We start from the raw sequence: 27,692 nt of genomic DNA, 5'->3' as shown, positions 1-27,692 counted from the left end.
TCGATGTAGTTTTCTTCAGTTGACGTCAAAACCTCGGTTGGGGCGCACGTCTTTACACTATCGCGCTGCGAGTTGTTTTTTTTCGCTTATAGTTGCAACCACTCTCCGCGCTAGGCAAATTTTGCCTACTGGCCCGCATCATGAACGAGATGCGTGGCTACCGTAAAAACACGGTGGTGATCGATTTTGGACCGGTTCCAAAAAAACCAACAATAACACAAATCCACTTTTCAATCACTCCTGAAAGTTTCATGAAGATTTCTAAGTGGATTGTCAAGCTTTGTTAGCGTTTTTCTCGAAACACCGAGTTGATTTACGGGTGCCACGATATCTCGAAATGGGATGGACCAAATTGGCTGAAATTTTAGGTGAAGACTCTCAAGACGTATCCCGTGTGCATGACGAAGACCGATTTTTAAATTTTGCTTTTCAAAAAATTACAAAATTCAAAAACTGACTTGTTTTTAATATGAAAAACACAAAAATATTTTTATCTTTTTTTAAAATACACTTTTTGAAAATCGGGCTTCGTCGTGCACACAGAATCGGTTTAACGAGTCTTCACCTAAATTTTGAGCTGATTTGGTCAAGACAGTGTTGAGATATCGCGGCACCCGTTTTTTTGAAACTACTATCTTAAAATAGCTATATCTCGGCAATGATACAACCAAATATCGTCAAATTTGTTTTGTTAGTAGAAGAAAATGTATATTTTAATTCCCTGAAAACAGAATATAAAAAAATGAAGTGTGTGCTCATACCAACCTCTGACTTTTTTGCTGATTTACATATATGTTACCCCTTAACTGATGTCTTTGTAAGGAACAAGTCCAATTAACTCTCCATCAGCATTGACTATTTCTTATTCTTTATTTTCTGTTCCCTGTACTGCTATTTTTCCTCCTCTACTTTCTTTATATTTATTTTCACCCATACTGTCATCCTTTGTGAGAGGATGCTGAGCTCGATTTGCTCTTCATCCGCATTGAACTTTTTTCTCATCTATGTTTTCCTTTTTATTAGTTGCTCCAAACAAAGTCCGGGATTAGGTTTTACAACGTGACGTCACGAGCGCACACGTACACACGTTTGAAGACGTATGAAATGTCATATTTCCAGAACTCCTGACTAGTTTTCTACAAAGGGTTTATTAAGGCTTTGAGAAGTTTGTTAAAAAAAGTTGTAGCGCCTTGAACTTCTATGAAGGTTTTATATAAGTAATTGGGCCGTAACAACCTTTTGCGGAGGTCCTTTTGGGTTTTAAGAGGGGTTTAACGGGGTTCTGGGGATCTTGTTACGACTTAGTTGTTTTAATGTTGGTTTTGGCGTATAGGTTTTATTTATTTATCTTCTTCGTCTTGAACAGACTGTTTCCTAACAGCTAATTATTTTCTTAAAACTATCTTTCGTCATATTTAAAACAAAACGGTCAGAAACTACATTAAACAAACGACAACATACATCAAATGGTTGGTTGTGTCCATACACAGTATGGTGCACAGATAGACGAAACATAGACGGATTTCGACGAAGATTACGTGGTGGAACATAAACGATCAGAAGTTGAGATAATTTTTGGCAGTCCAGCTTTTTCGTCAAAAGATCGAAGATGAACAGCTGCTGCATCCTCTGTCTCCTCTTTAACAGCGTGTCCAGCCCCAACTGACGACGGCGATCCTCGATTGGTGCCTGCTACGGCGGATTCCTCCACGGCAGCGTGCGTAATGCTAGCCGCACAAACGCGCGTTGCACCCTCTCCAACCTGGCGATGTGAACATTGTGATATGGTGCCCACACCTGGGCAGCATACTCCAACTGGCTTCTGACTAGGGCGCTGTACAGAGTTTTATAGCTTTTATAGGGATGTATTTAGTGAAAAACTAGAACTACGTCCCAAGGGGAAAATAGTTTATCAATTTTATAATTTTATACAAATAATAACATGTTAATTTCATTACAAAATTTAAAAAAAAATACTTAAGAGCCTAAAACACGCAATTTCAAGAGAAGTTAATACGGGTAACGCGTAGGTCGAGATTGAAAATGCATTTTTTTTAAATGTTTTTACGGTGCATGCAGTAACAAACACGTCGCGTCGCTAGTTTTGTTTTGCGAGCTTGGCAAAAATAAGTATCTGTGCCAATTTTGAGCCAAATCGGTTAAGGTTTAAAGGTCGCTTTTGATCGTTGAAGTTTGTATGGGAAAATTTTCAAAAATGTATGGGGAAAAACATCGTTTAAAGATCCAGCAGGTGGCGCAGATCTCGCCCAAATTGTCCAAGTGTTAGTTTCTTGTAGGAAATTAAATTTCCTACAACTTTGTCGGAGAGTTCAAAACGCTCCGAGTTGATCCTGATTTTTGTTTTATTTTGTCTTTTTTTTTGTAATTGCCAAAAATGTTCTTGCATCACCAATAGCAAGAAAAACACGTTAAAAATGTGTTAAGCAAAAGCTCAAGACACCCCTCAACTAACTGTTTTCTTTCCTTTCCCCAGCGAATCCATCCAGTACAAGCTGCTTCCGGCGAGCTACGAGTTTCCGGTGTCCAAACCCAAGCACCAATCGTACGAATGGTACCACCCGAAGGGCATCCTGAAGCGCAACTGGATGCTCAAGCACCTGCACGTCCTGCCGGCGGTGGTTGTCCTCTTCCAGGACCTCGAGTGGAACGATCCGCAGTGGAGCGACCGGCAGCTGCAGTGTGCGTCGATGATTTCCACGCTGAAGAACTCACTCCAGGGAAGGAATACGCGGTTGGCTGTGGTGCTGCTGCAGAAGGGATCGCCGGCGGCGCAAGGGGAAGATCTGTTGGCGTCCGAGCGGGCGGCACATCTGACGAGTACGTGTGATATCAGTGCGAAGATGTTGTTTGTGCTTCCCCACAATGACCACCTGATGGGGCACATTTTGCGACTGCAGTCGGCGTTCCTGGAGTTGGCCCAGTCGTACTACACGCAGATGATGAAGCAGATTCGGTTGCACCGGGATCAGCTGACGGATTCGCATCAGATTTTGAAGATTCGGCACCAGTTTAAGCTGGGGTTCGTGTCGGAGCTGAAGCTGGACCAGTCGAGTGCGTTGCGACATTACAGGCAGACGTACGCGAACTTGGACGAGATTCGGATCGTCGATACGAACTGTTTGGAGGTGAAAACTATTGCCGGGTTTGTGAATTACAAGATTTGTCGGTTGTTCTTCAAGTTGAACGCGCCGAAGGACTCGATTTCGCACTTCAAGAACCACATCAGCAAGTACCGAAACAGGACTGGATTTAAGGAGCTGTTGTTTGAGCATTACGCCTGGTTGAGCGTTCAGTACAGTGCGTTCGGAGAGTTGTTTTGCGACGCGGTCAAGAACGGGCTGGCTCCGCTGCAGACGCAACATCCGGGAATTTACTTCCACAAGGCGGCCGAGTTCATCGGGAAGCGAAAGGAGGCGTTCCTGCAGTGTACGGCGCTGGGACCGGCCGACGGTAAGGAGGTTGCACCCTGCTCCAACTCCGCCCTGTACAGTGACTTCTTCGGCATCCGAGGCACCAAAACGGGCGAACCCGTGTCCGAGCAGCAAATCATCTGCCTCGTTCAGGACAACGAAAAGTCGTACAACCACTCGACGGCCGTCATCACCCTGCTTGGTCAAGCCATGGCCCAGTACAAGGTGTACAAGTGTCTGCGCTTCCGCAAGAAACTCGCCATCGACATGGCCGAAGAGTACCTCAAAAGTGGCGACCACTCGAAAGCCCTCACCCTGTACTCGCTCATGCTGTCCGACTATCGCGTCGACAAGTGGTTCACGATCTTCACCGAGGTGCTGCTGAAGACACTCCGCTCGGCATACCTCTCCGCGTCCGTTCCAGACTTTGTCGCGTGCAGCATCGAAGCCCTTTCGCCGCGAATCGCCATGGAAAAGTCCGACCGAATTCTCATCCTCGAAAACCTCTGGAAAGTGTTCCACAACGTGTCCCCCGTCTCGAGCAGTCAAATCGCCCCAGAACTGTCCGCCAGCTGGCAAACTTCCCTCGCCGCCTTCGCCAGCCCCATCAAACTCGACCTCGACCGGCTCAACGACCTGCTCGAGTGCAAAGTCACCTTCGAGCAGCGCCAAATCAAAAACGACGAAAAACTGCACCTCCAGCTCTACATCCGCTCGATCGTCGAAGTCCCCCTCAAACTGAAAAACTTCTCCATCCTCCTGTCCGACCTCAAGTCCAACTCCGTGCGCGTCCCCGCCACCCAGTACGGCGAGTTCGAAGACCCCCAAAACGCCCTCAAACCCATCGAGGAGTTCATCCTGGAACCGCAAAAGTGCTACCGCATCGTCTTCGTCGGCGAACGCTACCAGTTCATGGAGAACGTCGACGTGCACATCTTCCGGCTCGAGCTGCAGATGGGTTCCGATCGCACGTACGCCGTCCTCTCCGCCCGGGAAAAACTCAACGTCCAGCGCGTCTTCAAGCTGCTCAACCCGCACCAGGACTGCATGGAACGCATCCGGACGGGCGGCGCGACCTCCTGTTACATCATTCCGACGTTTGCGCTGAGCGCCCAAACCAAGCAGAGCGCCCAGCCGATGCTGACGAACGAGTTCTACCGCGTCACCACCAAGATCTCCAACAACTCGGACCTCTGCCTGCAGAACGTGGGCGTGAGCGTGAGCGTGCCGCAAACGTTGCGGAATAGTGGTGAGTGGGGTGTATTAATTCGACCTTGTATCAATGCGACCTTGTATCAATTCGACTTTGTATCAATTCGACCTTGTATTGATTCGCCCTTGTATCAATTCGCCCTTGTATCAATTCGACCTTGTATTAATTCGACCTTGTCTCAATCCGACCTTTTATTAATTCGACCTTGTATTAATTCGACCTTGTATCAATTCGACTTTGTATCAATTCGACCTTGTATTAATTCGACCTTGTATCAATTCGACCTTGTATTAATTCGACCTTGTTTCAATTCGACCTTGTATCAAAGCGACCTTGTATTAATTCGACTTTCAAACAAAATTCTGAAATTCTGAAATTCTGAAATTCTGAAATTCTTAAATTCTTAAATTCTTAACTTAACTTCTTAAATTCTTAAATTCTTAAATTCTTAAATTCTTAAATTCTTAAATTCTTAAATTCTTAAATTCTTAAATTCTTAAATTCTTAAATTCTTAAATTCTTAAATTCTTAAATTCTTAAATTCTTAAATTCTTAAATTCTTAAATTCTTAAATTCTTAAATTCTTAAATTCTTAAATTCTTAAATTCTTAAATTCTTAAATTCTTAAATTCTTAAATTCTTAAATTCTTAAATTGTTAAATTCTTAAATTCTTAAATTCTTAAATTCTTAAATTCTTAAATTCTTAAATTCTTAAATTCTTAAATTCTTAAACTCTTAAATTCTTAAATTCTTAAATTCTTAAATTCTTAAATTCTTAAATTCTTAAATTCTTAAATTCTTAAATTCTTAAATTCTTAAATTCTTAAATTCTTAAATTCTTAAATTCTTAAATTCTTAAATTCTTAAATTCTGAAATTCTGAAATTCTTAAATTCTTAAATTCTTAACTTAATTTCTTAAATTCTTAAATTCTTAAATTCTTAAGTTCTTAAATTCTTAAATTCTTAAATTCTTAAATTCTTAAATTCTTAAATTCTTAAATTCTTAAATTCTTAAATTCTTAAATTCTTAAATTCTTAAATTCTTAAATTCTTAAATTCTTAAATTCTTAAATTCTTAAATTCTTAAATTCTTAAATTCTTAAATTCTTAAATTCTTAAATTCTTAAATTCTTAAATTCTTAAATTCTTAAATTCTTAAATTCTTAAATTCTTAAATTCTTAAATTCTTAAATTCTTAAATTCTTAAATTCTTAAATTCTTAAATTCTTAAATTCTTAAATTCTTAAATTCTTAAATTCTTAAATTCTTAAATTCTTAAATTCTTAAATTCTTAAATTCTTAAATTCTTAAATTCTTAAATTCTAAAATTCTAAAATTCTAAAATTCTAAAATTCTTAAATTCTTAAATTCTTAAATTCTTAAATTCTTAAATTCTTAAATTCTTAAATTCTTAAATTCTTAAATTCTTAAATTCTTAAATTCTTAAATTCTTAAATTCTTAAATTCTTAAATTCTTAAATTCTTAAATTCTTAAACTCTTAAATTCTTAAATTCTTAAATTCTTAAATTCTTAAATTCTTAAATTCTTAAATTCTTAAATTCTTAAATTCTTAAATTCTTAAATTCTTAAATTCTGAAATTCTGAAATTCTGAAATTCTGAAATTCTGAAATTCTGAAATTCTTAAATTCTTAACTTAAATTCTTAAATTCTTAAATTCTTAAATTCTTAAATTCTTAAATTCTTAAATTCTTAAATTCTTAAATTCTTAAATTCTTAAATTCTTAAATTCTTAAATTCTTAAATTCTTAAATTCTTAAATTCTTAAATTCTTAAATTCTTAAATTCTTAAATTCTTAAATTCTTAAATTCTTAAATTCTTAAATTCTTAAATTCTTAAATTCTTAAATTCTTAAATTCTTAAATTCTTAAATTCTTAAATTCTTAAATTCTTAAATTCTTAAATTCTTAAATTCTTAAATTCTTAAATTCTTAAATTCTTAAATTCTTAAATTCTTAAATTCTCAAACTCTTAAATTCTTAAATTCTTAAATTCTTAAATTCTTAAATTCTTAAATTCTTAAATTCTAAAATTCTAAAATTCTAAAATTCTTAAATTCTTAAATTCTTAAATTCTAAAATTCTTAAATTCTTAAATTCTTAAATTCTTAAATTCTTAAATTCTTAAATTCTTAAATTCTTAAATTCTGAAATTCTGAAATTCTGAAATTCTTAAATTCTTAACTTAAATTCTTAAATTCTTAAATTCTTAAATTCTTAAATTCTTAAATTCTTAAATTCTTAAATTCTTAAATTCTTAAATTCTTAAATTCTTAAATTCTTAAATTCTTAAATTCTTAAATTCTTAAATTCTTAAATTCTTAAATTCTTAAATTCTTAAATTCTTAAATTCTTAAATTCTTAAATTCTTAAATTCTTAAATTCTTAAATTCTTAAATTCTTAAATTCTTAAATTCTTAAATTCTTAAATTCTTAAATTCTTAAATTCTTAAATTCTTAAATTCTTAAATTCTTAAATTCTTAAATTCTTAAATTCTTAAATTCTTAAATTCTTAAATTCTTAAATTCTTAAATTCTTAAATTCTTAAATTCTTAAATTCTTAAATTCTTAAATTCTTAAACTCTTAAATTCTTAAATTCTTAAATTCTTAAATTCTTAAATTCTTAAATTCTTAAATTCTTAAATTCTTAAATTCTTAAATTCTTAAATTCTTAAATTCTTAAATTCTTAAATTCTTAAATTCTTAAATTCTTAAATTCTTAAATTCTTAAATTCTTAAATTCTTAAATTCTTAAATTCTTAAATTCTTAAATTCTTAAATTCTTAAATTCTTAAATTCTTAAATTGTTAAATTCTTAAATTCTTAAATTCTTAAATTCTTAAATTCTTAAATTCTTAAATTCTTAAATTCTTAAATTCTTAAATTCTTAAATTCTTAAATTCTTAAATTCTTAAATTCTTAAATTCTTAAATTCTTAAATTCTTAAATTCTTAAATTCTTAAATTCTTAAATTCTTAAATTCTTAAATTCTTAAATTCTTAAATTCTTAAATTCTTAAATTCTTAAATTCTTAAATTCTTAAATTCTTAAATTCTTAAATTCTTAAATTCTTAAATTCTTAAATTCTTAAATTCTTAAATTCTTAAATTCTTAAATTCTTAAATTCTTAAATTCTTAAATTCTTAAATTCTTAAATTATTAAATTCTTAAATTCTTAAATTCTTAAATTCTTAAATTCTTAAATTCTTAAATTCTTAAATTCTTAAATTCTTAAATTCTTAAATTCTTAAATTCTTAAATTCTTAAATTCTTAAATTCTTAAATTCTTAAATTCTTAAATTCTTAAATTCTTAAATTCTAAAATTCTTAAATTCTTAAATTCTTAAATTCTTAAATTCTTAAATTCTTAAATTCTTAAATTCTTAAATTCTTAAATTCTTAAATTCTTAAATTCTTAAATTCTTAAATTCTTAAATTCTTAAATTCTTAAATTCTTAAATTCTTAAATTCTTAAATTCTTAAATTCTTAAATTCTTAAATTCTTAAATTCTTAAATTCTTAAATTCTTAAATTCTTAAATTCTTAAATTCTTAAATTCTTAAATTCTTAAATTCTTAAATTCTTAAATTCTTAAATTCTTAAATTCTTAAATTCTTAAATTCTTAAATTCTTAAATTCTTAAATTCTTAAATTCTTAAATTCTTAAATTCTTAAATTCTTAAATTCTTAAATTCTTAAATTCTTAAATTCTTAAATTCTTAAATTCTTAAATTCTTAAATTCTAAATTCTTAAATTCTTAAATTCTTAAATTCTTAAATTCTTAAATTCTTAAATTCTTAAATTCTTAAATTCTTAAATTCTTAAATTCTTAAATTCTTAAATTCTTAAATTCTTAAATTCTTAAATTCTTAAATTCTTAAATTCTTAAATTCTTAAATTCTTAAATTCTTAAATTCTTAAATTCTTAAATTCTTAAATTCTTAAATTCTTAAATTCTTAAATTCTTAAATTCTTAAATTCTTAAATTCTTAAATTCTTAAATTCTTAAATTCTTAAATTCTTAAATTCTTAAATTCTTAAATTCTTAAATTCTTAAATTCTTAAATTCTTAAATTCTTAAATTCTTAAATTCTTAAATTCTTAAATTCTTAAATTCTTAAATTCTTAAATTCTTAAATTCTTAAATTCTTAAATTCTTAAATTCTTAAATTCTTAAATTCTTAAATTCTTAAATTCTTAAATTCTTAAATTCTTAAATTCTTAAATTCTTAAATTCTTAAATTCTTAAATTCTTAAATTCTTAAATTCTTAAATTCTTAAATTCTTAAATTCTTAAATTCTTAAATTCTTAAATTCTTAAATTCTTAAATTCTTAAATTCTTAAATTCTTAAATTCTTAAATTCTTAAATTCTTAAATTCTTAAATTCTTAAATTCTTAAATTCTTAAATTCTTAAATTCTTAAATTCTTAAATTCTTAAATTCTTAAATTCTTAAATTCTTAAATTCTTAAATTCTTAAATTCTTAAATTCTTAAATTCTTAAATTCTTAAATTCTTAAATTCTTAAATTCTTAAATTCTTAAATTCTTAAATTCTTAAATTCTTAAATTCTTAAATTCTTAAATTCTTAAATTCTTAAATTCTTAAATTCTTAAATTCTTAAATTCTTAAATTCTTAAATTCTTAAATTCTTAAATTCTTAAATTCTTAAATTCTTAAATTCTTAAATTCTTAAATTCTTAAATTCTTAAATTCTTAAATTCTTAAATTCTTAAATTCTTAAATTCTTAAATTCTTAAATTCTTAAATTCTTAAATTCTTAAATTCTTAAATTCTTAAATTCTTAAATTCTTAAATTCTTAAATTCTTAAATTCTTAAATTCTTAAATTCTTAAATTCTTAAATTCTTAAATTCTTAAATTCTTAAATTCTTAAATTCTTAAATTCTTAAATTCTTAAATTCTTAAATTCTTAAATTCTTAAATTCTTAAATTCTTAAATTCTTAAATTCTTAAATTCTTAAATTCTTAAATTCTTAAATTCTTAAATTCTTAAATTCTTAAATTCTTAAATTCTTAAATTCTTAAATTCTTAAATTCTTAAATTCTTAAATTCTTAAATTCTTAAATTCTTAAATTCTTAAATTCTTAAATTCTTAAATTCTTAAATTCTTAAATTCTTAAATTCTTAAATTCTTAAATTCTTAAATTCTTAAATTCTTAAATTCTTAAATTCTTAAATTCTTAAATTCTTAAATTCTTAAATTCTTAAATTCTTAAATTCTTAAATTCTTAAATTCTTAAATTCTTAAATTCTTAAATTCTTAAATTCTTAAATTCTTAAATTCTTAAATTCTTAAATTCTTAAATTCTTAAATTCTTAAATTCTTAAATTCTTAAATTCTTAAATTCTTAAATTCTTAAATTCTTAAATTCTTAAATTCTTAAATTCTTAAATTCTTAAATTCTTAAATTCTTAAATTCTTAAATTCTTAAATTCTTAAATTCTTAAATTCTTAAATTCTTAAATTCTTAAATTCTTAAATTCTTAAATTCTTAAATTCTTAAATTCTTAAATTCTTAAATTCTTAAATTCTTAAATTCTTAAATTCTTAAATTCTTAAATTCTTAAATTCTTAAATTCTTAAATTCTTAAATTCTTAAATTCTTAAATTCTTAAATTCTTAAATTCTTAAATTCTTAAATTCTTAAATTCTTAAATTCTTAAATTCTTAAATTCTTAAATTCTTAAATTCTTAAATTCTTAAATTCTTAAATTCTTAAATTCTTAAATTCTTAAATTCTTAAATTCTTAAATTCTTAAATTCTTAAATTCTTAAATTCTTAAATTCTTAAATTCTTAAATTCTTAAATTCTTAAATTCTTAAATTCTTAAATTCTTAAATTCTTAAATTCTTAAATTCTTAAATTCTTAAATTCTTAAATTCTTAAATTCTTAAATTCTTAAATTCTTAAATTCTTAAATTCTTAAATTCTTAAATTCTTAAATTCTTAAATTCTTAAATTCTTAAATTCTTAAATTCTTAAATTCTTAAATTCTTAAATTCTTAAATTCTTAAATTCTTAAATTCTTAAATTCTTAAATTCTTAAATTCTTAAATTCTTAAATTCTTAAATTCTTAAATTCTTAAATTCTTAAATTCTTAAATTCTTAAATTCTTAAATTCTTAAATTCTTAAATTCTTAAATTCTTAAATTCTTAAATTCTTAAATTCTTAAATTCTTAAATTCTTAAATTCTTAAATTCTTAAATTCTTAAATTCTTAAATTCTTAAATTCTTAAATTCTAAATTCTTAAATTCTTAAATTCTTAAATTCTTAAATTCTTAAATTCTTAAATTCTTAAATTCTTAAATTCTTAAATTCTTAAATTCTTAAATTCTTAAATTCTTAAATTCTTAAATTCTTAAATTCTTAAATTCTTAAATTCTTAAATTCTTAAATTCTTAAATTCTAAAATTCTTAAATTCTTAAATTCTTAAATTCTTAAATTCTTAAATTCTTAAATTCTTAAATTCTTAAATTCTTAAATTCTTAAATTCTTAAATTCTTAAAATTCTTAAATTCTTAAATTCTTAAATTCTTAAATTCTTAAATTCTTAAATTCTTAAATTCTTAAATTCTTAAATTCTTAAATTCTTAAATTCTTAAATTCTTAAATTCTTAAATTCTTAAATTCTTAAATTCTTAAATTCTTAAATTCTTAAATTCTTAAATTCTTAAATTCTTAAATTCTTAAATTCTTAAATTCTTAAATTCTTAAATTCTTAAATTCTTAAATTCTTAAATTCTTAAATTCTTAAATTCTTAAATTCTTAAATTCTTAAATTCTTAAATTCTTAAATTCTTAAATTCTTAAATTCTTAAATTCTTAAATTCTTAAATTCTTAAATTCTTAAATTCTTAAATTCTTAAATTCTTAAATTCTTAAATTCTTAAATTCTTAAATTCTTAAATTCTTAAATTCTTAAATTCTTAAATTCTTAAATTCTTAAATTCTTAAATTCTTAAATTCTTAAATTCTTAAATTCTTAAATTCTTAAATTCTTAAATTCTTAAATTCTTAAATTCTTAAATTCTTAAATTCTTAAATTCTTAAATTCTTAAATTCTTAAATTCTTAAATTCTTAAATTCTTAAATTCTTAAATTCTTAAATTCTTAAATTCTTAAATTCTTAAATTCTTAAATTCTTAAATTCTTAAATTCTTAAATTCTTAAATTCTTAAATTCTTAAATTCTTAAATTCTTAAATTCTTAAATTCTTAAATTCTTAAATTCTTAAATTCTTAAATTCTTAAATTCTTAAATTCTTAAATTCTTAAATTCTTAAATTCTTAAATTCTTAAATTCTTAAATTCTTAAATTCTTAAATTCTTAAATTCTTAAATTCTTAAATTCTTAAATTCTTAAATTCTTAAATTCTTAAATTCTTAAATTCTTAAATTCTTAAATTCTTAAATTCTTAAATTCTTAAATTCTTAAATTCTTAAATTCTTAAATTCTTAAATTCTTAAATTCTTAAATTCTTAAATTCTTAAATTCTTAAATTCTTAAATTCTTAAATTCTTAAATTCTTAAATTCTTAAATTCTTAAATTCTTAAATTCTTAAATTCTTAAATTCTTAAATTCTTAAATTCTTAAATTCTTAAATTCTTAAATTCTTAAATTCTTAAATTCTTAAATTCTTAAATTCTTAAATTCTTAAATTCTTAAATTCTTAAATTCTTAAATTCTTAAATTCTTAAATTCTTAAATTCTTAAATTCTTAAATTCTTAAATTCTTAAATTCTTAAATTCTTAAATTCTTAAATTCTTAAATTCTTAAATTCTTAAATTCTTAAATTCTTAAATTCTTAAATTCTTAAATTCTTAAATTCTTAAATTCTTAAATTCTTAAATTCTTAAATTCTTAAATTCTTAAATTCTTAAATTCTTAAATTCTTAAATTCTTAAATTCTTAAATTCTTAAATTCTTAAATTCTTAAATTCTTAAATTCTTAAATTCTTAAATTCTTAAATTCTTAAATTCTTAAATTCTTAAATTCTTAAATTCTTAAATTCTTAAATTCTTAAATTCTTAAATTCTTAAATTCTTAAATTCTTAAATTCTTAAATTCTTAAATTCTTAAATTCTTAAATTCTTAAATTCTTAAATTCTTAAATTCTTAAATTCTTAAATTCTTAAATTCTTAAATTCTTAAATTCTTAAATTCTTAAATTCTTAAATTCTTAAATTCTTAAATTCTTAAATTCTTAAATTCTTAAATTCTTAAATTCTTAAATTCTTAAATTCTTAAATTCTTAAATTCTTAAATTCTTAAATTCTTAAATTCTTAAATTCTTAAATTCTTAAATTCTTAAATTCTTAAATTCTTAAATTCTTAAATTCTTAAATTCTTAAATTCTTAAATTCTTAAATTCTTAAATTCTTAAATTCTTAAATTCTTAAATTCTTAAATTCTTAAATTCTTAAATTCTTAAATTCTTAAATTCTTAAATTCTTAAATTCTTAAATTCTTAAATTCTTAAATTCTTAAATTCTTAAATTCTTAAATTCTAAAATTCTTAAATTCTTAAATTCTTAAATTCTTAAATTCTTAAATTCTAAAATTCTAAAATTCTTAAATTCTTAAATTCTTAAATTCTTAAATTTTTAAATTCTTAAATTCTTAAATTCTTAAATTCTTAAATTCTTAAATTCTTAAATTCTTAAATTCTTAAATTCTTAAATTCTTAAATTCTTAAATTTTTAAATTCTTAAATTCTTAAATTCTTAAATTCTTAAATTCTTAAATTCTTAAATTCCTAAATTCTTAAATTCTTAAATTCTTAAATTCCTAAATTCTTAAATTCTTAAATTCTTAAATTCACTAAAAACTATCTTCATCCCTCCTTTCCTCCCCCCAGTCTTCCTAACAACCGACCTGGACGACGGCGGGACGGCATCGCAGCTGCAGAAGATCAACTCGTGCGTCCAGATCGACATCGGCGAGCTGCAGATGCAGTCCCAGACCGCGATCTCGTACTACGTGACCAGCCTCGTCGAGGGCAACATCGAGCTGCGCCAGCGACTGTACTACCAAACGGAGAACCTGCACCAGACGAAGGCGGCGTCGTCGTCCTCCTCCTGCGCGATGGATTCGCCCTCGACGCCCAACAGCGAAAAGGAAGATCTGGCCAAGCTGCTGGCCACCGAGCAGCTGCGGAATGGTGGCGGAGCGGGAGGTTGTCAAAAGTTCAGCAATAGTCATAACGTAAGGATCGAGAACTTGAACGACGAGTTGGTGCGGAAGATCAAGGAGGATACGGTGGTGGTGCCGTGCGTGGAGGAGGTCAAGCTGAGCGGGCGGTTCTACACGTTGAGTCGGCAGCCGCTGGCGAGGGCGTACAAGAGAGAGGACTTTATATTGAGGGTGAACATGGAGGTGAAGGCGCCGGACGGGGTGGACATTCTGGAGACGCAGTTTATCAGTGTGAGTTGATGGGGTTTGAGTTCATTTTAGGCAATTGTTTTAATTGGTTCCCCCTTCACAGGATCACAACCTGGTGGAGAAGCCGTACCGGGGCCAGCAGCGGATCGCCGGAACCCGGTTACGGGTCAACAGTCGCTTCGAGGACCTGCGGCTGCTGAACCCGGTCAACACGAGTCGCGAGTGGATCACGCAGAACGACTATCTGAACAACGACGTCCAGCTGACGTTCAACCGGGGCCGGACGCCTGATCTTCAAAGTTCTAACTCGACCACCCGACAACCCCAGGACGAACAACCCTTCAACCGCAGTCTGCTGGCCAAGCTGCCGACGAACGCGACCATTATTGGTAGCACCAACGCAAACCTTACGAACCAACTGAACCTTCCACTAACAAGCAATTCCCCCCAACAAAACGCTGCCGCTGGATCGCCCGTTCCGCCCGCAGCCGGGATGATGGTCTCGTCGACGGGAAGTGCGGAAGATTTCAAGGTGCGTCCGCTTCCGGCAACCGGAGCAGCGGCCACTGGTGGAGATCAGCAAAAGGACGACTTTAGCAAGGCGCTGCAGATGCAGGTGAAGAACGTGTACAACCGCGCGATCGACTGTGTCCAGCTGACCAACAACGAGCGGAACGGGTTCGTGAATGCGACCGTCAGTAGTAACGGTGGAAACGGCAGTAGAGGGCGGAGCGTGGAACCGGGAGGTGGTGGGAGCGAGGCGGCGGCCGGTGAGAGGACGGTTGTCTTTGGAGTTTACTGTGTGCGGTGGTGTCGAAGCAGTACGCCCAACGTAGTCAACGAGTCAAAATTTGTGATTAACGGGATCGGTAAGTATTGATCAGCTAAAAATGGTCATTAAGTTGTTGGATGAAAATGTTCCCAAAAGACTTCGATGCTGCACGAAAGCATGTAGCATGGAGCAGTGTGATATGAACATTTTCAGAATACAAACTATGTTGATCATACTGTTGAGACTCTGCATCGATAAAAAAAGAAACCTGATGAAATGAATGCATTTGAAAGGGATTTCTTGCTTCAGGAACTAAGGAAAGTCAACTGTAGTGGAAAACAAGTTGTAAATTGTGAATTATTGTTACTTGATGTTGAAGTTATACCAGTCAGTGTGACTTCAGCTTCCAGCTTCCGCTATTGGTGTGAATCCTACAATGACTAAGATGCTGCATAATGTATTGCTCAAAACTTGGAGAAGCTCAGCAGAGCAATTGCAAAAAAAACAAATCTGTGGAATTTTGTAGAGGACACAAGCAGTGATGACCATAGTTTTGTGACTTTGGAAAGATAAAGAAATTAATTATTTTGAGATTATGATAAACTTTTGTTTATGTTTTCGCTAGTAACAAATTTACGATCCAGAAAACGAAAAGACAGAGGAAAACACCTGTAGACCAGGCTGAAAATAGAAAACTCAAAATCTTATGAAAGTGATGCTTGATTATCTCGTTCAAAAATGAAAAAACACAAGTTGTGTAAACTCGTTTGATCCAAGTACTACTCGATGTTCACGTCCGTAGAAGGGAAATCCTTAAGCTGTATATGCAGGAACATACTATGAAAACAAATTAAATCGGAAACGGACTGAGTTGAGCGATTCTACGCCTGATTTTCTTCTAAATTTGGCCTGAATCAATCTTAATGGTTCCTCCGGTAATATCATAGTTAGAAATTGAAGGTTTTCACGATTTTTGCGAAAAATTCGAAACTTTGAGGTGGTTCCAAGAGGAGGGGGAGGTTTCTGGTCCTGGGATTCTTGCTTGCTTCACAAAAATATTCTTGATGCTAGGAACATTGCCATTTATAGAGTCCAAGTAAAATTGGATTCTCTCATTACACAGCGTAACAAAAAAAAAAACTTTTCGATTATTAGCAAGACGAAAAAAAAACTCCCCGAGAGATCGGCCTCCTGAACACAATGCAACCTGGCCCATGTCTTAATTGTTACCCTAACTCGAGATATTCAATGCAGAAGTTTTGCATATGAATCACCCCCCGTCGAAAAATTATTTTTTTTATTTAGTTTTCTCTGTAACTTAAGTTCTATTAGGTCTTTTTGGATGCTTCCGGTATCATTAGACAGTAAATTGTTAGAAAAACCCCAAAATATGGTTCCATTGGTCAGTTCCCGTAACCGGTTCCGGTGGAAATCCGGATTATTGGCCAAAATTGTGCGAAATCTTCAAAATTTTGAAATTTGTTGCTCTTTAAGCGAAAAAACATACTATTGCTTCAAACAATCAATACAAAGGTGTTTTATCGAAAATGTGGTCATTGAGAACCGGTTCTGGCCAATCCGGATCGGAAACTGGAAAACATTTAAGCAGTTTTTTTTTTCAAAATTGCTATCTGTCAGACAATTTAGAAAAAAACGTGGTGTTAAAGCATTCTTTGCTACTTTATATTTTCAGACTCCCAAAATATGGCCAAGGGACCAATGGGAACCTGTTCTGACTGTCCCGGATCCGGGAAACAGTGGTCACATGACATTTTTATTGAATTTATTAAAAATGTTTTAGTTACAAGAATTTAAAAATCCTTGAAAAAAATCTCAATTTAATTATAGCCGGAATCAGAAATGTGGCCAAGTGCGCATCGGGAACCTGTTCTAAATGTTCCGGATCAGGGAACCAGTGGACACCTGACAATTTTATTTAAATTTTAAAAGAAAATTTTAGTTTGAAAATTTCAAAATTTCTTAAAAAGAATCTAAATTTATTTAAAATCAGATTCAGAAATGTTGCCAAATGGCTCCTAAAATGTCGGAATCAGAAATGCGGCCAAGTGGCCATCCGGAGCCAGTTTTAAATGTTGTTAAAATGTTGTCAAATATTTTAGTCAAGAAATTTTTAAGATTCCTTAAATTAATCTGAATTTATTTAAAATCAGATTTGTAAATGTAGCCAAATAGGAACCTGTTCTAATAAATGTGGATCTGGGAACCAGTGTACACTTGATATTTTAATTAAATTTATTTAAAAAACATGGTTACTAGATTTATAAGATTCCTGAAAAAATCAGAATCAGAAATGTGGCAAAATGGCCAATGGGAACCTGTTCTAAATAATCTGGATAAGGAAATCTCTGGTCAATCGACATTTTAATTAAATTTATTTAAAAAATCTTAGTTACTGCCCAAGTAACCATCCAGCACTAACAGAAATCATTAATAGGCTGTAAACCAGCATTCAACAGCTAATCTGCTGTAAAACAGCTAACGTGAGAGCAAATCAGCTCTAAAGCAACTGCTCTAGCAATAGCTGAAATGCAGCTGATTTCGTGCAGGTACTAGCAACACTGCTTAATTTTTTCCCATTTTACTGGCAACACAGTTGAGGAGTGAAAGAGAAAGATTGATGAAAACCAAAACAAAATATTTCTATCTTGCTCATCCCTCACCGAAACAAACCAGCTGAGCTTAGAAAAAATTAGACGGCTTTCGGTCGCAGTTAAGATTTCTTATTTTACCTGATAAAAAAACATGTTTATGCTGTTGCTGTTAAATTGTGGAGTAACTGAACATTCTTTGGTACAAAAACTTCTGCTGGAAAGATTTCTAGAAGGATGGAAATTGGCGTTCTTTGGACCAGTTTGGTATCCAACGCAAATGGCAATTGCCCCGTGGGAACCACAATGTCCCGATGAGTGAATTTGATACAATCAACATTTTTGTTACGGTTCTCCGGACACATTAAATAAATCTGTTCAAGATGGTCTTGGCAAGACCATCATTTGGATTTTTATTTATGATAAATTAGCTCGAGCAAAAATGAGATGAAAAAGCAAGAAAAGGGAACATTTAAATACTACTGAAGCTGCGCCCGGATGCCACCACATATTTAGGCGTGACGGCAAAGGTACATGATTCGACCAAAGTAAACATCAACAACACGTTCCTGGCATCAAGTCTCCAACACCAAGCATTTCATCAAATAAATTGTTCCTCCTCTCAGCCGTTTCCTCCCATCAGCTGTGTCGGTAAAGAAGATGTAAACAAACCGAAAATAGAACTGGGGTGGGAGGAGGAGAGAGAAAGAGATAACAACATTTTTGCATCTAAAATTTTTTTGACGTTTTGCAGGGCCGGATCAACAACAGTAGGGGGCCAGCACTAAAACAGAAATATAAAGTCCAAACTCAGCAGCAAATCAGCTGTAAAAGCGCATCTCCAGCAATTTCCGAAACAATTCAGCTGTTATTCACTGCAGGTAAAGCGCTGTTAGTGCTAGACAATTACTACTTTTAGTGCTGATTGGTTACTTGGGTGGATTTATAAGATTCTTCGAAAAATCTGAACTTATTGATTCATTTTGAAATTTTAATTAAATTTATTTAAAAAAAAAGTTACTGGATTCATAAGATTCATCAAAACATCTGAATTAATTTAAAATATTTTTTATGATGATAATATTTCATCGAAACATAAAAGTTATAACAAGTTCTGACGAAATTCATGGAAATTTTTCTATATCATTCATTACAAAACTCAACAGGCAGTGCCCATCTTGTGAAAGGAAAAAACCAAAACTGATACTTTTTTTATGAAACTTGTTCAGGAAACTGTTCTTACAATGTGATTGATTCTAAAATGTTTTAAAATATGTTGCTGTAATTTCATGACAAATTGTACAAAAAAAAAGTTTTTTTTTCGATCGTATCAGAGTTTCCAGCTTGGATTTTGAAGTAATTTCAAAGAAAGCTAGAAATCTGGTAAATTTGGTTCGATTTTTTTTGGTGGAGGTCAAATATAAGTCAAATATAGTTGGTCAGAGTCCCCAAGGCATATTCATAAGAAGTTTGAGTGATATCAACATGAATGCACCGATTTTGTGCGACTTTTTTAACAAATATCCCATAAAATCGAAAAATAATCTTCAAAAAAAGCTGCTCTAGACCCCCCGACGAAATATTTCGGTATACCCCGTAAAATGTCGGGAAAAAGCCCTTCTTTCACGGTGCCAAATATCAGACATACCGATGTTTAATCATTAGTTTGTTCTAAAAAACACACCGTGTCATAATCCAAGGACTGATTTTCTGGAACAAAAAAGTCATCACATTATAAGGATGAATGAGGTAATTGTAAAGTGGAAAAATCAAGTGAAATATGTTGGGAAAACTTTTGAAAAAACCCTTAATTACCAGGATAACATTGAATGTATACAGGTTAAATGTAACAAATATATTAAATGTTTGTATCCACTTATAAGGCTAGTATCAGGGTTGCGAATGAGCGAGCGAGCCAGAAGCCGTGCTCGCTCATTCATGAGCATGAGGACTTAACAGGTAGCTCGTGCTCGCTCATGCTCATCGCATGCGCTCGCGCTCAATGAGCGCTCGTCAGCAAATCAGGTAGATTTTTAGTATTGTTGATGAATCTGGCACAGGCCAATTGGATTGCCACTTTTGAAGATAATTTCAACGCAAAAAAGGGACATGAACTCATCGAAGTTGCATTGTTAATTTAATTTTGGTTAACCGCGGTAAATTTTCATGATTCGTTGGCGTCGAACTGTCAAAAATTGATCGCGGTGGATTGCGGGGGATGCTTTTCTACCACAGTTTTTTGTGTGATCAATGTGGCAATGGCAAATGCTTTAGTGAATTTTTTTAATTCGAAATGTTTCAAGAAAATTGACCACGGTTAACCAAAATCAAATTAATTTGCTTAGAATCCCAGACACTCTTTTAAGCTCTTTCAAATTTAGAGTAAACTGTCAAGGAACGGAACGGAACGGGATGGCAATCGTTTTTTTTTTTATATAAAAACATGTTTTTACTTGTGAGCACGCTCATTTTACATTTAATTCTTTGGATCGGCTCCAGCATATAAATAAGATAATTGATGTGAATATTATCTAAGACACATGTAGAATACATTTATTATGCAAAATTATTTACAAAAAAAATACTAAACAAGATGAGAAGCCCGGGAATTAAAACATGACGAAACGTATTATCAAGAAAACATTTTTGTGAGTAAAGATCTTAATGTAACACCTTTACTCTGACTCCAAAACAAGCTTCAAAACAAAAATTATGAAAAATAACTTCATCCAATATTATTAAGATTAGCCTATTCAAGCCTCCATTTAAAAAAAACAACCTCGAAGCTCTGCTGAAAAAAAAGTTATTATCGTTTACCCGGTACAGGTAAAAAAATGCCGCTCATTTTGCTCAATGAGCAAAAATGAGCGCGAGCGCGAGCAATGAGCATTTTCGCTCATAAAATAAATGAGCAAACACGAGCACGAGCAAACGTGAGCTAGCTCGCGTCGCGCTCCTCCTCACGAATGAGCGAAAAATGCTCGCTCATGAGCGGATGAGCGCTCAAAATCGCAACACTGGCCTAGTATGCAGATCGGAAGGAAAGGGGCCAAGAAACAGCTTTACGAACAGCAGAACAAAGGAGAGGGAGCGATTTCTGATGATTTAAATTTTATGATTGAGGTGGAATGATCTACGTTGAAACGCAACTATTTCAGTTTTTGGCCTCTGGAATGAACAAAATTTTCAATATTCACCATGTTTGTAGGAATTTTTCCCACGAGCTTTCAAAAATGACAAAATTTAAAAGAAAGTCAAATTTTTGGTTCATAATCCTGCCATTCTTCCTTTCCATCCCTCTCGCCCAAAGCAGAAGTGATCGACCCACCGCTCAACATCTACTGCTACCTGGAGGAGAAGATGTACGTGCGCGTTCCGATGACGCTGCGAATCACGCTGAAGAACCCAACGCGGAAGATCCTGCACCTGCAGGCGCTGCTCAACAGCTCCGACAGCTTCATGTTCTCCGGCCATCGGCAGGTTCGTTGTAACCCTTGGGAAACTCCCCAAAACCCTTTTCAAACGCGAAGCTTTCCTTCCAGCTCAACGTGACCATCTTCGCCTTCTCGTCGTACGACCTGCTGTTCAACCTGTACCCGCTCAAGGCCGGCTGGCAACCGCTGCCGGAGCTGCAGCTCGAGTACGTGAACCACCATCAGCTGTCCGCTACGGTGGCAGCAGCGGCAGCGACCACAAAGGACGTTAAGGCAACTCCGGCGCCAAGTGAAACGTCCGACCAGGTGGACCAGGCCGGCAACGAAAGTCACGAGGCGCAGCTGAAGGCCGAACTGGACGCGCTGGTCAAGCGGTGGATGCCCAAAGCGGTGTTTATTCATGTGAGTTTACTGAAATAAATTTAAAATAAAACTAATTTTCGTTCTTTTTTCACAGCCACCAACGCGAAACTGAAGCCAAAACTTGCAAAATCGAAAGAAACAACAATAGAGCCTTATCAAAAAATTACCGTGCGTGTGTGACAGAGAGAGATAGAGCGAGAGTGCCGTTTCTTCCTCTTCCATTAAAAGTATAGTAGAGTTGCGTTGCGTTCGTAGATTATGCTAATCGAATCAAATTTGGTGCAACGAACAGGCAGAAGTTCCGCGCCGTTTCATTCGTTCGAAACGTCGCGCGTGTTGTAGAAAAAGGGGATTTTTAAAACTAACTATTACTCTGTATTATACTTTATTCTTTAGTAGGAGTATTCAAATCGATAAAAAGGAGAAATTTGACAAACTAGAATGTTGAGAACTGGTCAGGTTTAGGTAAGCAAATTGATAGAAAGCGAGAGCATGTGTAATATTATGGATTAAGTGGAAACGAGACAAACGGAGGATAGAACCAAGATTGTGTTGACTTTGGTGTTTGATTATATCAAGAACAGATAGGTGAAACCAACAGAGCTAGGCAAGTGTTGAGCGGAAGACGCGCGTTTGTGTGTGTGCTTGCGGACACACTTGTACGTTACGCAATATTATTTATTGATTTAAATACATTGTTTTTTCATTACTCTATATCACAAACCCTTATTTTAAAACGTTATTTAATCCACCTTTAGGTGGATGGTGCCTTCCTCACATTCATAAAGTCAATACATTCAGTAAAAATAGCAACATGTTAAACAAATCAACTATAGGGGCAGGGTGGCAGAATGGCCCGCCTAAGTAAAATGCGCCAAAAACCATAGAAAAACATGAAAACTTATGCATTCAGTGTAGTAGGCTTATGCTTTGGGATGTTCCCTTCAATGTTATATACTTGGTTGATGAAATTTTTTAGCTTAAAACTGTTTTTGAGCCAATTTAAAAAAAAGTTTTTTCGACTTTTTTTCCAGGGTGCGGGGCAGAATGGGCCACCCTGCGGGGCAGAATGGGCCACCTTAGAAAACAAGCCAGTTTGTCTGATACAACGTTGAAGGGAGATAAGAAATGACTTAAGGTACCTTTCTAACATAGTTTCCATGAAGTTAGACCACTTTAATAAAAATAGTCACTTACCAAAACAAAGATTTTTGAAAATAGTGTTAATATGTTGAAAAAGGACACTATTTTTACAAATAATCATCAAAACAACTAAAAAGTCAACTAATGTTGCATTAAACGTGATTTGTGAAGCTACCAGGAGTGAAATAATCCAATTAATCCAAATTTCATAACTTTTGATTGTTTTTATAAGGCAGGATAAGGGTGGTCCATTCTGCCCCCTAGTGGATTTTAATTTAACACTTTCACCACCAAGCCTCTAAATGATTTGAAGGTTCCGTTGTTGTTTGTATACCTTGGTAGTTACATCTAGTAACGTTATAAGCATTGAGCAAACTTTTTCAAACAATCCAACTTTTCAGAAAGCTTATTTAAAAACCTCGAAATAAACAACATTTGCGTAGTTTTGTCAATAAATTTACATTTTTGCTCATAATTCGAAAAATACAATGAATTCAAACGTCGTTTACGGTATGGTGAAGTTATTTGACGTCCTTTATTAGACCCTTGCCTTACAATTGGTCTAAATCCATTCTAAAGCCCAAAACCAAGGGTGGCCCATTCTGCCCCCCTGGTCCATTCTGCCCCCCTGTCCCTATTACTCATTTCTTTTGATAGGTTTCACATACCTTAAATATTTCTGGCTCATCGGCAAGGTCTGATAAAAAACCTATCCAACGATAGTTCGCATGATGGACCCGGACATCATTTTTATTGAAATATTTGAGATCCGGCCTCCAAAAAGTGTATAAATAACACTTAAGTGCTAATAACTTTTGATAGGGTTGTCAGATCTTCGATGTTTTAGGCTCATTCGAAAGGTCTTTCGATTATCTAACTAACGATGGTTCGCACGATGGAAATATGTCAGATCCGGCCCCCAAAAAGTATATAAATAACACTTAAGTGCTAATAACTTTTGATAGGGTTGTCAGATCTTCAATGTTTTGGACTCATTGGAAAGGTCTTTTTAATACCTTTCTGAAAATGTATAACCTGTTTTCTTGCAAAACCCACCCTTTTTACAATCTTCCGGACATTCGCAAAAATCGTTTTTTTAGCATAACTTTTGAAGTACTTAACTAAACATGCTGATTTTAAATAGAGACCTATGGGCACATCCGTTCATCCAGTCTGGAGATAATCGAGTGACAATTTTTTGTCCACCCACCTACACACATCCACACAGACATTTGCTCAGAACATGATTCTGAGTCGATAGGTATACGTGAAGGTGGGTCTACGCGGTCAAACTAATAAGTTCATTTTTCGAGTGATTTTATAGCCTTTTCTCAGTAAGGTGAGGGAGGCAAAAACATAAAATAACTCAAATCACAATCAAATTTAAAATTAAAATATAGGCTAGTCCTAGTTAAGCTATGGCTAGTCTGACATTTGGCACCATGAAAGAAGTGTTCATTTTGCGGGTGATGAACAAATCAAATAATTATGATTTGCTTATTTGAATGCGACTGAAAATGAAAAACGTATCAATAATTTTGAAAATTCAGAATTGTCTTTTAATGTTTAATCTCAAAACGCAGAATCTTAATATTAATAGGACGGATTTTGTTTTTTGCTCGAAATATTTAAAGTAAACCAGAGGAAAAAGTCTAACAATTATCATAAAAAAGAAAAAAAAATTAAAAATGGAAAACTTTGAAGTTTTTGAACAGAAATTCAGCAATTTAGACATTTTTAAATTTCAATTTTAAAATGGACAAACAAAATTATAAATTTGATAATAAAATTCGGAAAACTTCAAAATTGAAAATAACTCGATTCAAAAGCTGAAAAATTCAAAAAAATCTGAATTTCGAAACATACAAAATTTAAAAAAAATATAAATTTTTAAAGTTTAAAAATCCTATATTCAATATACAGTCCAGACTCGATTATCCGAAGACTCGATTATCCGAAGTTTCGATAAAACCGGCTCCGTGGCTTAATGGTTACGGCTTCTGCCTCACAAGCAGAAGGTTCAGGGATCAAATCCCGGTCGGTTCCTTTGAAATTTGGAATCAGGAATTTGAACTTCGAATATGAACAAAAAACGAAAATGAATCAGGTGGGATTCGAACTCACGCCTTTGGATTGGTGGTCTGGGACGCTAAGCAGTCGGCCATCAAAAGGTTTACACTCTAGCAGTAAAATTATCCGTAGTGTTGAAACATGTTATCTTCTCATATTAAATACGCGCTGATCCCTGATTTGCCTGACGGGATTGGAAGTCTAAATATAGATCGAGTTTCCTTCAGATGCTTGCTTCTATGTTTAGGCGGGGCCGAACAATGCCCAGCGACCTCGGAATTGGACCGCAAGGAGCTCTGTCATTCTGAAACGGGTCGTTGGAAGTAAAGTGCCTAATAGAAAGTGGGGACAAGGCACTCAAAATGCAATACCACTCACAGTTGGTCACTCAAATTTTACCAAGCGTTTAAATGGAAGGTGTTCATTTTTTGACAAATCCTATGGACGAAGGAGAGATTGTAAGCACCTTATGTGTAAGATCTTGGAGGTGCTCAATTTTTTGACAGAAAATCGCTGGGTTCTCAGTTCCTCGTGTCCCCACTTTCTATTAGGCACTTTAGTTGGAAGCAGCGCGAGGGCTATCACCACCTAATACCCGGGACTGAGATAAGTTGTATCAGCATTCGGCATATACAAAGTCTGATACAAACTATACTTTCCCATAATATCGCTACCGGCTAGCGGGTATTGGATTGGACACACACACACACACACTCGATTATCCGAAGTTTCGATTATCCGAAGGTTTGTATGGTTTGTATTTCAGATAATCGAAATAAGAACAACAATATTTTTGTTTCGTATTTTTCATTTTCTTATTTTTAACATCAAATTCGAGTTCTGCAACCCCATTTTAGTTGTGGTTTGGTTGAGCGTTTTAGCAGAATGCATTACTGTGAATACAAAGAGACGAGTCGTTCCTTTTAATTCCGCTATATATTTTTAATATCTTGACAGATACGTATTTCGTCTACTACTTGCAGACTTCATCAGTGTTCTGTTCTCGACTGAAGGTTCATCGCTGGTGTATCCATATTTGTAGTTACTGTAGGTACTACCTCCTCGTTCTTCTTTTGTGCCTGTATAGGTAACAGCTTAAACAGCCACGTCGAGCCGTTACCTGAATCCTTGTTGAGTAAACGTTTGTTGCCTGCCTTGAAGATTTCCAAACTTTCGGCGACAGCCAGCTTCGATGGGTTTGTGATGTGTCTTAAGATGACCGCGTCGCTAGTTGTGATGTTATGTTTTTCCTCGATGATGTGTTCGGTTACTGCTGACTTGAAATGGGGGACAAATCCTTTCCGTATTTCCTCCTTGGCAATTCTGACATATGTGTTTATATGCTCATCCAACCTGGTTTGCAGCAATCTCTTAGTTTGTCCAATGTAGCTCATATCACAGTGGCCGCAGGATACCTCGTAGATGCCGGGTTTGCCTAAAGTCGGTATGGGGTCTTTCGTTGAACCTAAGATGGATTCCAACTGGCTGTTTCTACTGCTGAACACTAAATCGATGCCAAATTTAGCCAGTTTTTGTCGTAATGGGCGTGTTATCCTGTAGTCGAATTCTACTGCTGCTCTTCGCAGTGGCTCTACTGATGGCGTAAGGGTTGTGAGTGAAGTTCTGTGCAGTTTTCTATCCTTCTTATCGATGATTGCTTGGATAGTTGTTCTGCTGTAACCGTTGATTTCCGCTGTTTCAAATATATACTCCAATTCTTTCTGTTTTCCTGCTTCGCTGAGGGGTAAAGTTGTCATCCTACACAGAAAAAAATATGTAAATTTACACAGCACGTAATTACTGTTTCTTATGTAAACTCACTCAATGTAATGTTGAAATATGATGTAAAAAGTAAAAAGTCATGGAAATTACTCCAATGTAAATCTAAATCTAATGTAAATCATGAATCTAATGGAAACGTTGAGCATGGAAACTCAAATCTGATGGATTTCTACCCGTGTTCGGCTTCCTGTAAATTGCTATTTAATGTAAATCATATATCCAATGTATTTCTGCCAAACGTTGACTTCAAAACTACCCGAACTAAAAATAGTTATATTTGGTTCTCTTTCTATCGCTCTCATACTTCGCTGGCCCACTGCCTGAGCCTCGACCTGAACAAGTTGATGCTTTAGCCGCTCGTTTATAAAATGCGAAGATGGCTCAGTCGGCAGCGGGTAGCAGCAGTAACACCGAACATCCTACCCGTCGTCCGTTCGATTCCAGTCCAGCGTTATTCCACTTGGCCGTCGACGAGAAAGCGTCCCCTACCTGTGAAACAACTTTTTAAAATCATAATTTCCTTTTGCTGCCCGCTTCACTCATTTTAAAATAGAACATAGGCCACACCCTTTTCCTACTGCAATCCAAGTCGAGCTTCTCATTCCCATTGTCCTATCAGAATTAGTTGATTTGAACTAATGTAAATTCCAAAAGTAATGTAAATTCCAAAACTAATGTAAATTTTCAAAACTAATGTAAATTTCCAATGAATCTAATGTAAATTTCCAATGAACCTAATGTAAATATACATCATTTATCATGATACCTTTTGGTACATGATAAATAATGTAAATTTACAGGAATATTTTTTTCTGTGTATGTATGAAATAATGATATGCTGCCATCTTATGTTGGAATGAATGGTTTGACGTGGCTGGGATTGTTCTTCTGGTGTTTGTTGGCTTCCTGTAGATCTCGAAAGAAAACGAAGATGGGCAACCTGGTTCTCTTAGGATCAGGATGTCTAAGAAAGGTAACTTTCCTTCGACTTCCATTTCGTAAGTGAACTTGATGCTCCTGCGTGCACTGTTTATGGTGTCCAGTACCGTTGTTAGTGAATCCCTTTTGATGATACAGAAGACGTCATCTACGTATCTCCACCAACGTTCTGGTAGTAGGTTTTTGGTTTGTAGTTCGTGTTCCAAAGCTGCCATATAAACATCGCTCAGGAACGGTGACAGTGGGTTACCCATCGATGCTCCCATCTTCTGTTGGTAGATGCAATCCCTGAACTGGAAGTAGCTCTGTTCCATGCATAATTTGACGAATGTTATATACTGGATCGTTTTTTGTCTCCATGGTTCTCCCTCGTATTGTGATTGCAGCCAATCCCGTAGAGTTCCTATTGCGTTTTTTACTGGTATGCTTGGGAACAGTGCTGTTACGTCGAAGGAAACCATTATTTCATCCTCAGCTATCGGTCCCGACTCTAAGA

General features: G+C 32.6%; 1 protein-coding gene and 1 long non-coding RNA gene across 5 annotated transcripts in view; both read left to right on the top strand.

The window, feature by feature from the left end:
• The window catches only part of LOC120421330 (trafficking protein particle complex subunit 11), a 29,403-nt gene extending 7,448 nt beyond the window's left edge, over nt 1–21,955 (top strand). The window contains exons 2-8 of one of the 4 annotated variants that reach the window (XM_039584500.2): nt 2,495–4,680; nt 13,561–14,126; nt 14,188–14,473; nt 14,573–14,953; nt 20,776–20,945; nt 21,008–21,301; nt 21,357–21,955. In XM_039584500.2, coding sequence (XP_039440434.1) covers nt 2,495–4,680; nt 13,561–14,126; nt 14,188–14,473; nt 14,573–14,953; nt 20,776–20,945; nt 21,008–21,301; nt 21,357–21,374 — 3,901 coding nt within the window. In that variant the 3' untranslated portion in view covers nt 21,375–21,955. Of the gene's footprint in view, nt 1–2,494; nt 4,681–13,560; nt 14,127–14,187; nt 14,954–20,775; nt 20,946–21,007; nt 21,302–21,356 lie in introns of all 4 variants that reach the window. The other 3 variants (XM_039584501.2, XM_039584498.2, XM_039584499.2) reach the window with 3 other exon arrangements.
• LOC128093623 (uncharacterized) overlaps nt 1–27,692 on the top strand; it is a 146,367-nt gene that overhangs the window by 107,876 nt on the left and 10,799 nt on the right. The window lies entirely within an intron of this gene.

The sequence above is a fragment of the Culex pipiens genome, chromosome 3, assembly GCF_016801865.2.
Source record: "Culex pipiens pallens isolate TS chromosome 3, TS_CPP_V2, whole genome shotgun sequence".
Lineage (NCBI taxonomy): Eukaryota > Metazoa > Arthropoda > Insecta > Diptera > Culicidae > Culex > Culex pipiens.
Note: the sequence above shows the minus strand (reverse complement) of the source record. Positions and strands in the feature narration are given on the sequence as shown.